Below are 19,096 nucleotides of genomic sequence, written 5' to 3' on the forward strand. Positions count from 1 at the left end.
TGAAGTGTCATCTTCTCCTACACAACAACAACGAACCATTTCTTGATCAGATTGTGATGTGCAATGAAAAGTAGATTTTATATGAAAACTGGCAACAGTCAGTGGTTGAACCAAGAACTTCCAAAGCACTGCCCAAAGCCAAACTTGCGCCAAAAAAGTTCATGGTCACTGTCTGGTGATCTGCTGCTGGTCTGATTCACTTCAGCTTTCTGAATCCCAACAAAACCATTGCATCTGAGAAATATGCTCAGCAAATTGATGAGATGCACCGAAAACTGAAATGCCCGCAGCCGGCATCGGTCAACAGAAAAGGCCCGATTCTTCTCCACGACAACGCTCAACCACACATCACACAACCAACGCCCCAAAAGCTGAATGAATGGGCTACAAAGTTTTCCCCCATCTACTGTATTCACCTAACCTCTCGCCAACCCACTACCACTTCTTCAAGCATCTCAACATCTTTTTGCAGGGAAAATGCTTCCACAACCAGCAGGATGCAGAAAATGCTTTCCAACAGTTCGTCAAATCCCGAAGCATGGATTTTTACACTACAGGAATAAACACAATTATTTCTCATTGGCAAAACTGTGTTGATTTTAATGGTTGCTATGTTGATTAATCAAGATGTGCTTGAGCCTTGTTTTAATGATTTAAAATTCATGGTCCACAATCACAGTTAGTTTTGCATGAACCTAACAATTTTCTTCCTAGTAGCTGGTATAGTACTGTGTTTTGGATTTAGTATAAGAAAATGTTTTGGTTGATTTAAGCAATGTTTACACAGAGTCAAGGACTTTTCAACAAGGAGGCTGGAGATGCCCAAGAAGCTGGGAGAGGAACAGCCAGGACAGCTGATCTAAACTAGTCAAAAGGATATTCCATGCTATATGGCATCACACTCAGTAGATAAACTAGCTAGGGGACTGCTGCTCAGGAACTGGTGGGGTATCAGTTGATAGGTTGCGAGCATTGTGCATCACTTGTTTCATATATTTTTATTATTATCATCATTACTGTACAAAGAAAATTAACTCTACCCCAGCCAAAACCAGGACAGCATCTACCCCTTATTCTCTATCATCTACATCATGCCCCACTCACCAATACATTCCAATTAACCATCACCATTTTTCCTGTCTTTGGATATACACACACAGATATCATTCCCTTAGACTACAGGCCATCCCTGTAAAATGTCTGTTGAGTTTGCCTAGTCCATGACTTTGGGCTCCATCTGTCATAACAGTCTTCCAGGGCAGGAAAGATGGTGTGTAGCACTGGATAGTTGCCTACTATGTCTGGAGCTCATAGCTGGTGTATCTGCCGTGGCCCATGCCCATGGTCTGTGGATTGAAGATGTACAGCACATTTTTTACATCTTGTCCTGCTCGGACTAGCCCAAGGGCTACTGCATAAACAATCTCCTGTTTAATTTGTTGAAAACCTTGTTGTTGCTCAGGGCCCCATTTAATACCATTCTTCTTCTGGGTCACCTGATGGAGGAGGCTGTAATTTCAAATATGCATTCTCCAAAAACCCACAATGCCTAAGAAAGCTTGTGTTTCCTTTTTATTAGTTGGTGGAGACATTGCTGCTCTTTTGTTGATCGAATCTACTGGGATCTGATGATGTCCATCTTGTCATTTTTTTTTTTTTCTAAAAACTGCATCTCCTGTGCAGGTCCCTTGCCCTTACGTCATTTAATGGCAAAACTGGCTTCCAGAAGGATTTGACTGTTTTCTTCTCGATTTCAAAAACGTCTTCTGCTGTGTTACCCTATATGATGATGTCGCCAACATACTGCAGGTGTTCTGGAGCGTCACTGTGTTCCAGTGTGCCTGGATCAGTCCATAGCATATGATAGGGCTGTGTTTCCACCCCTGGGACAGTCAATTCCAAGTGCACTGATTGTCCCTCCAAATGAAGGCCAACTGTGGTCTGCACTCTGCTGCCAAAGGGATTGAGAACACATTAGTGATATCAGTTATGGTATATCACTTGGCTGCCTATGACTTCAGTTAATGTTGAAGTTCTAGCATAGTATCACTCAGTGACAGCATTAATTCATCCAGGCCATGACAGTCTATTGTTAGTCTCCACTCCACATTAGACTTTTGCACTGGCCATATCAGACTGTTAAAGAGAGCCTTTCTGATCACTCCTTGGCTCTCCAGTCAATGGATGGGAAACTCCAGCTTATGGATAGGAATCAGGGAGTCTCAGTGTACTATTGCTGCCAGTACACTGTCATGACAGCCATCAGCACCTGTTGCTCTTCAATTCTCAGCAACTCGAGAACAGAAGCGTCCTCTAAAAAACCAGGCAAGGTAGAAAGCCGTTTGATGTCCTCCATCTCCATGGCTGCTACGCCAAAAGCCCACTGGTACACTTCAGAGTCCTTAAAATATCATTTTCTGAGGTAGCCTATGCCAAGTATACACAAAGCCCCTCGGCCAGTCACACTGGGGTGCTTTTGCTGCTCATTCCCACTTAGGCTCACTTTGGTCTTCAATACAGTAAGCTGTTGGGATCCCCGTCCATCCAGAAATATAAAAGAATTATGCCCTTTTATAGTTTGATGGTGTTAGGGTATATATTGTGCACTGGTGTCCACTAGAGCCTTATACTCTTAGGGGTCTGATGTGCTGCACCATTGAATCCACACAGCCCAATCAACCCAGTTGTCTCCTTCCTCCACCTAGCTGGAGGCAGGGCCCTTCTAGTCCAGGTCATACTTTTCATTACTCACTTCTTGTAATTACAAATCAGAATTACCAATTTTTTCCATAGGATCAGAAGTAAGATCAGCCTTTCTGTTCTGTCTGGAGAGCTGCCCACTGGAGACTAGAGGAGCAATTTTCCTGGAAGAACCTCCATTTGTGATGGTTTTCCCTTGCAAGTCACATACCTGTGCCTCTAGGGTCAAAGTAGGGTTCATCCCACTTTCTCCTATCCTCTCCATGGCCATGCAGGTAAAACCACAGGGTGACCTGTGGTGCGTACCTTTTATATCCTCTCTCTTGAACAGAACACCACTTACTTCTGATAGCTGAGATACTGGTCCATACGGGTGGGGAGTAGGACCTATCCTCTTCGATTTGCAGGACCTTCTGGGACAGTTTCTCCACGACCAAAACGAGGAAGGAAGAGAGATGTTCTTATTGCCAGAGTTGGCCAGTAAATTCATCTACTGTTGGTCCCTCTCCATCTTTCCAGTTTTTTACTGCCAATGAGCTAGCATATGATGGTAATGCACTCCATACAACCTTCTGCCACATAGGCTGTGTGCACTGGACTTCATCTGGATCTTTGGGTAACTACTTGCTGTCCAGGTCACTATAAATTACCTCCAGCACAACTAATCCCCTCAGGTACTGGATATATCTCTCCGTGGTAGTCTACTACATATAATATCTTCCTTGAAGACATACCTTTCCTTTATGCCTAACAGAAGTTGCCTCCAGAGGCTGCGGGCTTGTATCCCTTTTCCAATCACTTTGTCAATGCCCCCTTCCCTAGGAAGAGATCCCAGCTGCTTGGCTTCCCTATCCTCAAATTCCAGGCCTCATGATCACAGCATCAGAGCAGCCAGGTGACAAAGTGCTTGCTGAGATGGTGTCTGAAATATTTTCGCATATCTCGCAGCCCATTCAGTGATAAGAATCAGGTTAGGGTTACTATCTTCCTTCTTATCTTCTTGTGATGGTCGTGCTTTTTCATCATCCCTTACTAAACAAGCTGACTTTTGCTTCCAAGATTTCTTCTTCTGTATAGGGACAACTGATACTTGCATGAGTTGGTCCTCCAGCCCATCTTCAGTGTCTGTTGCCAGGGCTGGAGTGGCCACAGTGCCCACCATTTTGTTGTCAGATCCAGAGACCATCTCTTCCCCTTGTGTTTTCTGAGTAATGTTGAACAGGGGTCAGTAGGTATGGATCAGGCCCCAACATGTTGCAGTGATTTGTATCTCTCAGGAATTGCCAGGGTGACAGCATACTTTTTGCAAGTACTTCACTAGTGTTTCAGGATTCTGCACTTGGTTCAGGGTTGACATTCCAAAACACTGAAGATGTCCAGTGTCCTCGGTACTTGTCCATACTATTCCATGAATACTGCCACTCTACCCAGCCTTGGACAGATCTCTGGGTGATATTTTAAAATAGTTGTTTAACCTTAAAAAGAGACCTAAAGCACATTCAGCAGACACAGCAATAGAAGCATGCTGGCTTAAACATCCCAAAGATATTAAAAACTCTCAAGAGCAGTAGTAAATAGCTTGAAGTAGAAAGAGAAGATGAAAGAGTGGGGGCAAGTATCCCTTTGTCTTCCCCATAGATTGTTGTCTGAGGAGAAGAGGTAAAGAGCATGATTAATAATAATCCCTGCGAGATGGCACCTGGGGTACAGAGATGACAGCAATGCAGAGTAAAAATAACAAGTTAGTCTTGTGACCAGTAATGCTATCATATCATAAATCAATGTTACCTAGTACACCCAAATAATAATCCTGATCCAACTCTGAGAAGTGATAGACAGCACCACAGGGAACATATAGTCCAAGTAAGGATTTACACAATAGAACCATGCAGACAAACAACACTGTGACCAGCGACAACTGAAGTAATATAATGAATGCTTGTAACGAATTTACTTTAACGCATGCTGGTCAGATGTCATTATCTCAACCCTTCTAGCTCCACACTGGGCACCAAAAGGAGTGTTGTGGTTTAAAACTGGCAGGTAGCTAAACACCACACATGGCCATTTGCTTGCTTCCCCCTATGTTCTCCTCAGTGGTATGGGGGAGAGAACAGGGAGAAGAGGTGTGGAAAAAGGTAAACCCCATGTATTAAGATAAAAACAGTTTAATTGAACAGAAAGAAAGTTTATCTACTGAGCATGACGTCATATGGTATGGAATATTTGGCCAATTTGGGTCAGCTGTTCTGATCATGATCCCTCATCCCAGCCTCTTGTGCATCTCCAGCTTCTTGGCTGAAAAGCCCATGACTTGGTATAAACACTGCTTAGCAACATCCCAATCACTAGTGTATTATCAACATTATTCTCATACTACATTCAAAACAGAGCTCTATACCAGCTACTAGGAAGAAATTTAACTCTCCCAGTCAAAGCCAGGACAACTTTCTATCTTAGGACAGCATCCAAAATCTAATGCATTTCTACAGTGAAACCATAAAAAAAAAAAAAAAAAAATTGCTTCTCAGAAAATTCCATTGTTAGGTGGTTATTTGAGTAACTCTTTAATATTTTCAGCTGAATCCCACAATCTTTTGCAACCAAAGAACATCCAATAAAAGCTCCTGTAAGTGACAAAATTATAATCATAGATGAGTTTAAAAGATGAACACTAAAATGCTAGTTAACAGCTAAATATCATGTATCACTGCAGACCAGTCCTAAAGCGTTCCCAGCTACATCCACAAGGGAGCGCATTGCAGCCAAGTAACAGATCTTTGTGACAGAAAAAAATAAATCTGTAACCAGTTCAGACAGGTTTGGTCCTACCTGTGCAAGTCAATCAGCAGCCATCTGATAAATAATGCCTTCCAGTCTTTCAGAGGGGTAAGGATGTTGCCCTTCAGAGAGCAACTCCAGAGCAGATTACACGAATTCGGTCTTGCATAAATAAAACATTTAAAAATAGTACTGTTCTAAATGAATGTTTGTTGGTAGTCTATCTTTGTATTTAAAAATTAACACAGTTTAGCTACATTTGCTATGCACTTCCCTCATCTGATGCTTCTGTATTTTCAGTTTTTACTCCTTGTATGACCAAGTCACAAGAAGGAAACTAGTGGCCTAGGCACCAAGCCAACAGGGGCAAATCTTTTATTTCAAAGAAAGGCATTTGTACAGAACTGCACAAAATGACTCCTGCATGTAGAACTAAGTGTGTAAGGGTTAAATGCTGTAAATAAGATGATAGGCTTTGGGTTGCTTTTTTTTTGTTGTTTTGATTTTTAAAATACAATAATCAATTTTGAAACATCAAAACACACGTTGTATATATTTGTTTCTATATAATCTATGAAAATTCCTTTTTCATTTTAGGCTTGAAAATCATGCATACTTCAGCATGAGAGACACAAACACACCAAGAGGCACCCCCTTCCAATAATATCTGGAGATTTCTTTCTCATTACCAAATGTGTGTTACGTGGCAAAACCAAGATGTGCCAGTGCACAGAGAAATATGCAAAGGACTCCTCTTTCAGTCAATTAAAAAGTTTTCCTTCTGCTTATTTTTTATTATTATTATTACTCTTTAGAGATCACAGCTCTAAAGCAACAAAGTATTATATTAGCTGCTATGGATTAGCCTATCATCATGTGCTCATAGGAGCAGTCCAAGAGCTGCTCAAAACATTAGCCAATCAGCAAGCAGCTGCCTGAATCCTGCCTGGTAACAGGCAGCAGACAAAAGATAAGGTCATGGAAACATGGCAAGGGAGAAGAGGCCGGAATCTAAATAATAACACGCAATGGCGTTTGCGTAGTATCATCAGTCTAGAACAGCACTGGAACAGGGTCCTTTAGGTGCACACAGTGCCAGCTAAAAGCACCACAACCATAAAACATTTGCCAAAGCATAAGAACTACATGGAGGAAGTAAAACCTTTGATCATGAAAATCTGTGTTCAAATATGCAAAAGTCTACTTAAAATGTAGCATAGCCAAACCAAGGAAAGAGAGGTAGCAAATGCTCAGGAACATTTTCTTCTAGACGGAGAGTCCCAGAGAACTGAAGTGGTGAATAGAATCTACTTTCAAGTAGTGGTTCATAAAAAACAGCTCTCAGTTGAAATAATCTATAGCAATGTTGATATAAATTGTCATAAAATTAAAAACTATTTTTTAAAAAAGTTTGTGATCTAGTCTTACAGAACATTCACTGAAAATATGTGCCTATGATTTGGTTTTCTACCACTAATAAAAGCCTACCAATATGACTGAATGGAAGATACACACCACTGGCCTACTGAGATCCACATAAAACTAAGTCTTTATGTTAGAAGGTAATAAACAAACCAGCGGGCATATGATCATGCAATAGATCTGAGTTTTTGTTTTAGACTAAAATTAAATTATTGTTGGCTGAACAAAGCGAAAGAAGAACGTGTCATTTTCGAAGAAAAAAAAACTGAGTCACCATCCGGTCCCGTGTTACCTAGTGCACTTGTTGTGGTTTAACCCCAGTCAGCAACCGAGCACCACACAGCTGTTCGCTCACAACACCGCCCCAGTGGGACTGGGGAGAGAATAAAAACCCTCATGGGTTGAGATAAAGACGTTTTCAGAGGATAGCAAAGGAAGACAGAATAATAAATAATAACAGAATATGGAAAACAAGTGATGTACAGTGCAACTGCTCATTACTTTCAGACCAATGTCCAGCCCATCCCCAAGCAGTGATCCTATCCTCTGATCAATTCGTCAAGTTTATCTAATGAGCACAACATCACATGGTACGGAATATCCCTTTGGCCAGTGTGGGTAAGCTGTCCTGGCTGTGCCCCCTCTCAGTCTCCTGGGCATCTCCAGCCTCCTTGCTGAGAAGTCCTTGACTCCATATACGCATTGCTCAGCAACATCCCAAACATCAGTGTATTATCAACATTCTTCTCATAGTACATCCAAAACACAGCATTATACCAGCTACTAGGAAGAAAATTAACTCTCTCAGCCAAAACAAGGACATGCACATAGAGCAAAACAAGATGCACCATAATTTTAAAAAAATTTAGCATTATTTTTTCTGCCATGTTTAATATCCAGTATCAAGGTTCACGATTCAGGAAACAAGCAGTGTTTCCCCCTGCAGCAGAGACCTGTAATTTCACAAGAGCACCCAAGGGTGAGTGCGCTGCAGCCCCACGTCCCCTCTGCATCCTCTCCCCTCCAATGCACCAGCCTGCAGTCCTCACCTCAGCACTGCAGGCAAACTGACTCAGGCCCTGTATCTGATTGGCTAGAAAGAGCAGCTGTACCTCAGCCAATCAGACAGCAACTCCTTAAATTCTACCCAGCAACAAACCCCCATGAAGCTGTTGGCAAGAGTTCAGCCAAGGGATGAACAGGGGGCCCCACCGCACAGGTGAACGGGTTTGCACTGAACGAACTGAACAAACAAGACTTACCGAAGAGCTAGTAAATAACGAAGTTATGGGTTTTCTGTTTGAGACCTAGAGCTGCACAAAACACAGGGTGCATAGCCTCAAGAAAGATTCCGTGTTCAACATGCAGGAACATTTTTAGACTCCTGAATTTCTGCGATATAAAATGCTGAATCAAAAATACTGCTGAGATCCTGGGTTCAAGTATGGCAGCTGTTAACCTTTCCTTTCTTCAAATGCCATGCCATGCTTGTGTTTTTCTAGTGTCCCAACAGAGGCATCAAAATCTGTGTTTCTTCACAAATGCAATATGACTTCTGCCTTGAAAGTAGAGGCCTTTCTCCTTTACCTTGCGCTCTGCCTTTTGAGGAAGCAGTTCAGTAAAACATTAACTCTACATGTGTATCTATGCCTAAGAAAAACAACCAACGAAATGTATAGTTCCAGGCATAGTAAACCAGAATAAATTCACAGTACAGTTTCAAACAGTTTGTATGGTCTTTGTGTACTGTACCTGATTGACGATTTCATGTACAAGCTTGAACTACGGTCTTATCACTTTGACATCACACTGAATTAAACAGCTGTCCTGTGTCTTATCTACCACGAGAGCATAACAGCGACTCTGGCTCATGAACCCATTTCTCATACTAAATTAGTAATTTTAAGAGTTCTCTTCCCATGGGGCTGCCATGCCTCCTGGAAAAAATGGATTCCTCATGGGAAAAAAGGGCCATCAAGTCCATTTACACAACTAAGATCTTCCATGTGCTGGTGGTTTTGCGGAATTGTCATTACATGTTTCATCAGTTTATGCCTTGATAACTACTAAACATAAAATGCATACTTTTGGAGATGGAAGAATGGAAAACAAGTGAAAATCTTTCCTACAGAACCTTCAATTAAAGTACATACTCCAGTTAGCCTTATACACGCAACTCAAGTGCCTTATAAACATCTGCTCTTCAGGACATGAAGCTTAAAACCTCATTCTCCAATAAGTTTGTCTTTTTCTACAAACTAAATTTTAACAGCCATTTAGGTCATTAAACCAGTAGAATTCATTGAGTGGAACTCAGCCAGAAAAAACACAGTGCATACTGTGTTTTCTTACTTCCCACAAGTGTTAGAAATTTCAACTTTTACCAACAACTCAAAACATAAGCTTTCAATTCAGCTGTGAGATCTCCAAACACTAAACTAACACTGCTGTTCGAAATATCTGTAACAGGAAAATTCAGCTTTCTTATTGATTTTTTTAGCACAATCTAAAAGTATGTTTATCTTTAAAAAATGGATTTACTAAAATTACATATAAAGTTGAATTTGTGCATTATAAAATACATTTGTGGAATATTATTATACACCGTTTAAATGTTATATTGCAGTTCAATCTTTGGCACAGGATTAACAGTTACCATTATCCTTAAATATGAGGAGAAACTAATAATTCCATAGAAGTGGACAGTTACTGCCAGAACACATCTGCAATTAAAAACTTCTCCAACTTCTGATATTCCAAACTTAAAACCTGAACAACCTGAATTAATCATTGATGTACACACAGACCAAAAAAAAAAAATATTATAAGCTCTTTTTTTAAAAAAGTAAGATATTCTCTTCATGTTTAGGCTTTTCTATGCATTATAAAATATATTATTTTTTCTTTTTACAAGTGAAATTTCAAATGAAAATTCAATAGGCTATAGCTATAAGAAGGTATCACTAATGTATGAAGAACTGCATCTTTTAAAGATAGACGTCTTTACAAGTCTTCTGTTAGATTAAATGCAGAATAATGCTGCCATAAAAAATGATCTATTTACCATTAACATTCCGTATTTTCTAAACTAGCTCACATATTACATACACAACTAACTATAGTGATGTAACTTTGGCTTTCAAGCACTTGCGACTTGGTGACATAGAATTTCAGAGGTGAGCTGTTTGATGCTAACAGTGGTCCCTTGATGTCGCTTCTCAAATGCCAGAAGCAACATAAGTGGCAAGAAAAAGGTGATGCTGCATTAAAATGTTTTTGTCATGCATACAAGCACCTTTTATAAGGTTTGGTTTTTTGCCAAGATTACACTTTTTCAGTAGTGAAAAGCAACAATTTAGAACTGAACTAAAATAGCAGTTGATTTTTTGGCTGTGGGAATCTACTGTTTTATAAAATATTATCAGTATTTCGTCTAGGGAGGATACCCTGTCTCGGGAGGGGCAGAACACCTGCTGCACTGCTTGTTCCTTGCTCAGACCAACCCTTCTACACACACAAGTCACTGCTCAACTCCCACCAAATGCAGCACCTGGGACTGGAGGAGGCAGGTCTTCAGTTATGAAAAAGAATCATCCGCTTCATAATTTCATCTAATCGAAGCCTGGTAGGGACTTTTCATGATTTTTAGGTTTTGGAGGCAGGAAGGCTATTTGCCTGTTTTCCACATAGAATGATGTCTTCTCTTTCTGGGAGGGAGCCTCTGCACCCACCTTGCCCCTCACCAGTTCCCGGGCCGGCAGAACCAAACCTGCCCTGCCCGATGGCCGGGCACTGCGGAAAATTTGCATACCGCTCCGGATTGGCTGCGAGACAGTTGTTTAGCATAAACCAATCCGCAACCGCGGGCGGAGCCACCGCAGGGGGCCTGTGCAAATCTGCCCGGCAACCGGCTAAAAATAGAACGGGCGCCCTAGCGCGTGACTAAGACGGGGAGCAATGAAGCGACTTCCCCAGGGTGACGTAAGTGCGTATGAGAACGCGCCGCACGGGTCCGCCTCCTCCCGACACGAGCAGCCGCCACGCTGCCGGTGCTGAGCAACGGCAATTGCAAACACGAGGAACGAAGGGACACCCAATCTTCACATTTTGTGACAAAAGCAGAGGTGTTAAGTGCGGGTATGGCGCACATGTGCTTTTGTACTTTTTTCTCTTTTTTTTTTCTTATAATTTCTGAAGCACTGCAGTAATTTTCTTTTCAAATCAAAGCATTAACTACTATAATCTGCACATTTGCTTTTTCCTCTCCTTCATTTCTAAGCAAGCATGAACTGGAACCATCTTCATCTACCATCCCATGTTAGTCTGGTGACATGAAAATTGAATCATCCACCCCACCACAGCAGATGTCATCAAATCCTCATTAAATGAGGACTCATACCTGAAGTTAAAGACTTTTTTTTGGCTCCTGAGTTATCCCTTGTTAAGTCTCACCTGACCAGAGACACACCTGTGCCATTCATGCACTCTAACTAAAGAAAGGTGAGCAGGCTCAGCCGCCAATAGAAACTCTGGAAATAGGAAAGGCATCTTGAGAATAAAAATGAAATACAAAACAGTCTAAGTAAAGCACATAGTTTTAAAATGATCATGTAAATGCATGTTCTATTATAAGTAACTGCAAACAATGTTCTACATATACAGCAGTGTACAATTTTCAACCTACAGAACAGGTATCATTACACAAATTTGATTTTCAGTACTACTGAACTGACAGCATAAACTCTTGACTGCAGCAGAAGCAAGCCAAGAGGTTTCTGCGCTTTTCACCGTATCTGCCGTCAGGTTTCTGTTTCATGGAATTGGTTGAAGGCAGGTGAAAGCCAACACAGTGAGACAGATGAAAAGAGCACCCAACACACATGGGGCAGGTATGGCTGCATAATCCAGGTCTTTAGCAGCCTGAAAAGCACTGTCTGACACAGAAGGTATTCATAAGCACATCTGGTACCTAAAAACGTATGTATTTTCTACAAGGCTGTCACAATTGAATAAGGAGAGAAGGAAGTAAGGTAGCCGATGTGGATGGTCACAGAGTGACCACAGACAACAGCTTATAGCTGTCGAATGAATGACTCAAACAGAAATCACAAAAATTAACCAGAAATCACAAGAGGATGGTTGAAATGAGGGAAGGCAAAAATTTTCAGAGATCTTAAAAATAACATTAGAAGAAAAAAATAATAATAATGAAGTTTCTTGTAAAAGCTAATTTACCCAAACTTTATTACCTGTACCTACTGTTAGAACTATTTGTCACAATTATCCTTCTTTCAGGAAAGGTAGCTCACTCCATAGAGGTTAGTTAGCTACTGCTAATGAACTTTACTAGGAACTGTGCCCCCCCCTGCCTAACAGATAGTTCTTAATTAATCAAGAGAGGCTAAATGTTTTTCAACAGAAACTAATGTTGGGGAAGGATGGGAAATGAAAAGCTTATCAACCTAATATTTTACCAGTCACTACTAGACACAAGAGGAAAAATCAAAAAGCGTGTTTTTAGTGCTGGTAACCCACTGTATTAATATGCTAAGAACCCTTGATAATGCAAGTAATTCACGTTTTTACAACGATAAGCAGTCACCCTCTAACATTTCTATTGCAGTCAATTTCTTATTATACCAAGCATACAATAAGATTTATTTACCCTAGTAAAAATGTACAGCAGATTACATTGTCTTGGGTCAATGGGCAGACAATTATTTTTCAGCATTTGCTGCTAGGCAAAGATTTGTCACTACTCAAACTTGTGAAGACTTGTAAGAAAAACTACCCAAGGTATTACCCAAACAGCACTTTAAACATTTCATAATCAAACACATAAGCAACCATTGCATAAATGATTCTTCAACTTAAACATGCTTAGAACCAGCTCTGCAGACACAGGTTGCCAGACTTTAATTCAGGAACAGGAAGCAGAAAGTGGACAAACACAAGGCAGTTTCTTTACATAGTTCCAACCCTGAAAATAAACATTAAGAACAATGGAACTAGTTCTGAAAGCGGGTTTGATGGCCAAAAGTAACCTGAAATGGTAGTAATTCTTGCTGTATTCTTCCTTCCTAGAACCTTCAACATACCCACCTTTTCTCACTATACCTGCTGCATAGTCAGTCACATCTTACAATATTGCTACACTCTATTTGCCTGAGTTATTTTGAGAACTGCAATATCTTAGATTTGTTACTGTATAAAAGTCTCTTTTCTCCTTAGTGTGGCCTTGCCACACTTTTAAAATCCAGAACAAGTAGATGTGAATTTTGAAATAATGTCACACCAGTTTTAAGTGGCACAGTTGTATACATCTGCATCAGCAGCACCTTAAACAAGAACCAAAGTGTGATATGCCCTATTGTTTTCTGAGGTGCTTATACCTAATGCTACTAGGTGCATGTCAACTCAGATACTCTGAAAAACAAAGATACTTGAACAAAAGCAAAGGAAGACAAAAAGAATGCCCTGAAAGTACTCGCTCAAGTTGATGGGAAAATCCTTTTGTATTTGGTTAATAAAAAAAAAAAACAAACAAAACAAAAATCTTCCTGTCAATGCTTTTGAAATAATAACAAAATTGCATACACTCCACATTAAGTGCATTGATACCACATTACACAGTATGCAGTCACGTTGCATACGAAGGATGAAATGAAGTGAGAATATGATGCAAGCACTGGTGAGGTGGCACGTGAACTCGGATCAGAGACCTCAGCTACATTAAAGCTAACCTTTTAGTTTAACCCAGCAAACACAAAACAACCCAGCAAGTGAAAAAAGCCTCAGCTCAGATCAGTTGTCTGATGTTATTAACCACGCAGCTACTTTTAACAATTAAGCCAGCACAAGACAGGAGGAAGGGGAAACAGAACCACTTCAAGGCTGGTGTGCTGCATACCAGTGTTTCAGTACTAACTTTAATTACCTGTACAACTACGGCACTGAGCTAGATCAGGGAGCTTAACCCACAGATATGTATTTAGTAGGAGCAGTGCTTTGTTAAACTCAGCTCCCTGAACTGGCTGACAACCAACCACAAGAACACCTGGGCACCAGAACAGGCAACAGCCTTGGGTTTTCCGGGTGTAGATGTATGAATCAAGGACTTGCTGTAATAGGCAGACCTTCCAGAGGTTGACAAAGCACTACAGATGTCCCATGAAGTTGGCTTCATCTGGTTAATCAGGTTTTTTAGGGACAGGGCAGGGAGGCTGTCCCACAATTAAATATATTTGATATTTTCAAGTGTATGTCTTCTTAATTATTTTTAAATGCTCGTAACTGCTCCTCTGACATAAAAGTAATATGTGCAATAATATTAATTACATATATAATAATATGTGGTTATTTCTTTAAAGCTTCAAAAATAAAGTACTGTAAAGAAGCAGATTAAAGATCTAATTTAACTCCTGGTTTTGGACTATACTAGATCAGTGTATTAACAAGAAAGGGAGACAAATTTTGATTCTGCTCTATGTGTAATACTAAGCTCCTAATGTGAATTTAAAAAAAAATTATTTCCAGACTTATGTATTGAATTACAGATGTTAAAATGTTGATTATAATCTGTATTATGAATTCAATACCATATTAGTACAGAAAATATGGAAATCCATAAGAGTCCCACCCATTTAAAAATATTTCAGTGAACATCCTGCAGTATGCTCAAATATTCTATTATCTATTAAAAAAAAAAAAAAAAAAAAAAAAAAGAAGTGGTGGCTCATACTAAGCTTTTTGCTAATTGACCTGATGGTAATCAAGTATGTTACTACTATTAATAAATGTTACTTTGGTGCTTTAAATTGGATGACAAGCTTTGTTCCATAATATTCGCAAGTCTTCCCGGTCACGTGAAGCCATAGCTACATGCATGTGAGCTGTAGACATTTTCTGTGGAACTTCTCTACTTGCCCATCTGCTTGGATTATGAATTAATTTAGTGGTTTGATGTCTATTTTAAACATACCACAAAAATGAATTAAAGAAGAGTGTATTTATAACCCACAGCTGGTTTGGATGGCTCCACTTAATATTCAGTTACCCAAACAAACACAAAGTGTCATCATCACAAAGTTGAGTATTGCATCAACTAAAAAGGTCAGACTGCTTAGAAAAAACCCATGTCTAGTGTGCCAGAGTATCCTTAAGGGAATATAACTACTGAAGCTTGAAATGGCTTAGCCTAAAAGTAATTACATCTTACATAAACATGATTTGCAAAATTCATGTGTCTGCATTTGGTAATCAAAGAGAATAGTCATTTGTGACAAGGACCAACAGGGAAAAGTAACCCCTTAAGGGGTCACAGATTATCCTAAAACTCAGAAAATTTTTAATCTTTAGCAGAGGTTGACAACATTAAAGCATTTCTGCCCCTCCCCTCCGATCATTTTTGCTACAAAGACAGAAAACTGATTTCCCTGGCTCTATTCTTTCCTGAAAATAATAATAAATTAACTTGAGTTACCGTATTAGGAAAAAAGTAAACAGAATTAAATCCCCCAAACACTAGTTCTGCTTGGCATATACCAGGCAGAGTTTTTGCGCATCTAAACCTCTTCACTAAGTATTAAAGACAGCTTACAAGTAATAATTTGTGATTTTTAATTAACATAGTACAGTATGAATTCACAGTAAATGCAAATAATAAATGTACTTTTTCGTGCAGCTTATCCACATTTAGTATCTAGGGATTAAAATCACTTCTAGAGTTTATAACTTACAAGATAATTTGAAAATACAGAGAACAACAGAGAAGCTAACCTAAGCAAACTATAATGCAGCTGTACTAAGTTGCCAAAAGTCTCCCATAAATACAGTAATTCAAATTTGATGCAGCTTTCCTGTCTCAAAAGAACTAGCATCCAATGACTGATCTGACCATTACGGGACACACCCTTCAAACAATAACACATACAAGTAGAGTTGTTTGGAGCACAGCATTCCAAATACTCCTACTGGTGAACTTGTTTGGATTAATTGACTCCCCCTCCCTTTGCTGGTTACCTGCAGTCACACCTGTCTTCAACTTAGATATCAAATACTGATCCTGAACAAGGCATGCAGAAATTCTGTCATATTTATAATACTAAAATAATTTTAAATAAATATTCTAGACATGATCACTCTGATCTCAACTGATTAGACTCACTCCTTGAACCCCTAAGGAAGAACTTCAAACATTGAAGTACAAAATCCAAAACTGGGTAAAGACAATAAATTATGCATTAACTCAACACCGATTAAAAAAATGCTGATAAACAGATGAAAATGAATTCTAACGTATACAGAAAGATGATAAAATTTTTCTGTAACAGCAATTTTAGACAAAGCTGGTTTACCCAGTTTATCTTTTCTGTCCTCATAGACACTTCATTGAGAACATCAAGTGTTTCCCAGACTTAGGCTACTGGAGAAAAACATAGTTCATGCAAGGGAAGTGGAAACATGGTAGGGGAAGAAGGGACAGAAAAAAGAGACAGAAAAAAAGAGATAGGAATCTCTCTAAATGCATTATGAAAAAATTTAATTATGAATAGAGTGAGCAAGCAGTCAAATTTACTTTTATTATGCTTGGTACTTTACAGCTCCTTTGCTAACAAAGGCCTGGCTTATCCCTCTATTGGTGGAGAATTGAGTCACAGAGAAGGGATGCTAACTGGCTTACTCCAGATCAGTCAAAAAGCCTAGAAATGAAACCAGCCAACCAACCACAACAGCAACAAAAAACCCCTCCCACAATTTGCAGCTCTCAAGTCTCTCCTACCTTCATTTCATTTATGCCTTGTCTTGATGAAAAATAACAGTAAAACACCAGTAAACTGTTGCTTTCCAAACTGATCCAGTTTGTAAGATCTTGCATTAGATGAGATTGTTAAAAAAACTCCTGAGGTTATCTGAATAAATAATAGTGTCATATACCCCTTTTTGCCCACATTTATATTTGTAGTCTATTACCACAATCACTTAAACCTGTATTTTGAATCTGTCCAGTACTCTAAGGTGCTTTGAGAAACACAATGAAACTAAAAAGATATTTTGATACAGGTCGTGCAGAGAGGACACACAAGACTGCATTTGGCATCAGTCCTGTGCCATTTCTTGATCTGTAAACATCTTGTAGCTGTATATAACAGAAGCCTAAGATGAACAAAACGTATTCAGAATATTTTACCTTGGGCAGGGAAAGGGTAAACTCCTGTTCCTCTAGCACTTCAGGTTTTTCTGGAGTGTAGTTCCTAGGTTAGCCTACAATTATTGAAGGTTCCTAGTTATTCTACGTGACAATAAGTAACACTTAGGTTTACTTTTATTGGCAGCTCTTTCAGAAAGATCAAGCTGATAATCCACCACTGAAAAAACAAACAACCCAGCATACTAAATGAAGTACAGAAAGATCAATAGTGCCATCACTAGTGCCTTGCAAATCACATTTCTCAGTGGTGAAACCTGTAGCAGAAATAACCTGAAGAAATTACCTCTATTTTTTTTCCATGATATGCCCAGATAACTAAACTGAGTCTTCTGTCCTTCAAACAAAATTTGCATTTAGCACAGCTGAAATACAACTGAAGTAACCTGTGCAAGTGTCACAAATGCACAGATTTAGTTTTCACTATTTATTGGACAGCAGCCTCTCTTGACAGGTATTACCATTTAAAGCTGGGCTGATAATTAAGCAGACAACAGATGCTCTCTACTAATCCTCTCCATGCCCAGAAGGGAAAGGAGAAAAGGGAGAGAAACTTATGGGTTGGAAAATTCAAACAGCTTTAATAAAACAATAACAATGAAAGAGTGTAATAATATTAAGACAATATTGAGTTTCCCCAATGATGAACACAGCATTGTGTGACACACACCACTGCTGCTGCAGGGCAGGCACCCTGAAGTCTTGGTCTGGACACATCAGCAGATGGGAACCAGATTCAGGAATGCACTGATTGGGATCAGAGGCAGGAAAATGAGCAGACTCTTACATGGATGCTGGCTGTGAAAGAACAGAGTGCAACCACTGCGATTCCTCAGCTTTAAACCGAGTACAAAGTGTATGGGATGGAACACTTCATTGGTCAGTTTTTGGTCACCTATCCACTCCTCCCCACAGGAACGACCCTTCTACGCCTCTTGACTTGTGGAACACAAGAGGTTTAGCAATGACCTTGGTTTCTGTAGGGATGAATATAAGCATGGGCCTCTCTGCATACCATTCTTACCCATACCTTAGTAACAACCGTAAACATCAATTGTTACCAATTCTGGTAGCAGATATTGACTGAAAACTGTAGTCAACTTCAGAAAGTACAGTTACTTAAAAGAAATGTAACTGAAAGAAAAAAAATACTGAAAAGAGAACTGATTCCATCCTAGTTGAAACCAAGACAACAGATCAGTACTAACCCATTCTAAAGAGAAGCAGTACAAAGATGAGCATAGCAACTCCAAAAGACACAATGTGAGCATTTACACTTCTATTCTCTGGTACTGTCTGGAATAAAAAGGCAAAATAAAGAAACTTTTTTTCTGTTGATGCCACTGCAGGCTACCTTAAAAAGTGGTTATGGGTTACGAGCAAAAAAAGACAATAAGTAGGCAGGAAAAATAAATAAATAAATAAATATGTGTATACACATGCAAGAAATCAGAAAGTCTTTCCTACATATTTTCACATTAAAAAAAAAACCAAACAAACAAAAATAGGAAAATAGGAGATTGTTCCAGTTCCGTATAACTTATTCTTCACCGTAAAGGCTTTGGAATTCTCCCAGGAGAACAAAGAAAGCATCTCCTCGAGCTTGTCCAAAGTTATACACATACCAATTGATGAGCTGACTGTTACTAAAAAGAAGCCCTGACTCTACTTCAGTAGTAACACTAACTTGAGATTCATCTACTACTATCCAACCAGCAATTCTCATAAAGCTTGTAAGAACCAACATCAAGGTTTCTATACCTTTGAAGTCTGGCTGAAAACAGTTGGTGGGTAAAGAATCATGAAGAGGAAGTATTTTCATCTCAGTGTGAGAGAGACTTTTTTTTACAGTGAGAACAATGATTCACTGGAACAACCTCCCCAGGGAGGTAGTAAAATCATCACTGCTGAAGGTGTCCAAGAGGCTCCAGGGAGACCTTGTTGCAGAGCCTTTCAGTACTTAAAAGGAGCCCATAAGAAGGATGG

The 19,096-nt window shown here is 39.5% G+C and overlaps 1 protein-coding gene across 9 annotated transcripts in view; it reads right to left on the reverse strand.

The window, feature by feature from the left end:
- Positions 1–19,096, reverse strand: part of ATF7IP (activating transcription factor 7 interacting protein) — a 367,200-nt gene that overhangs the window by 309,910 nt on the left and 38,194 nt on the right. For 3 of the 9 annotated variants that reach the window (XM_080362610.1, XM_080362600.1, XM_080362604.1), the window contains exon 1: positions 8,656–8,703. The exons of 5 other annotated variants lie outside the window; for them this stretch is intronic. In XM_080362610.1, coding sequence (XP_080218736.1) covers positions 8,656–8,672 — 17 coding nt within the window. In that variant the 5' untranslated portion in view covers positions 8,673–8,703. Of the gene's footprint in view, positions 1–8,655; positions 8,704–19,096 lie in introns of those variants that run through there. One more of the 9 variants, XM_080362611.1, reaches the window with a different exon arrangement.

This window comes from Nesoenas mayeri (assembly GCF_963082525.1).
Source record: "Nesoenas mayeri genome assembly, chromosome: 1".
Classification (NCBI taxonomy): domain Eukaryota; kingdom Metazoa; phylum Chordata; class Aves; order Columbiformes; family Columbidae; genus Nesoenas; species Nesoenas mayeri.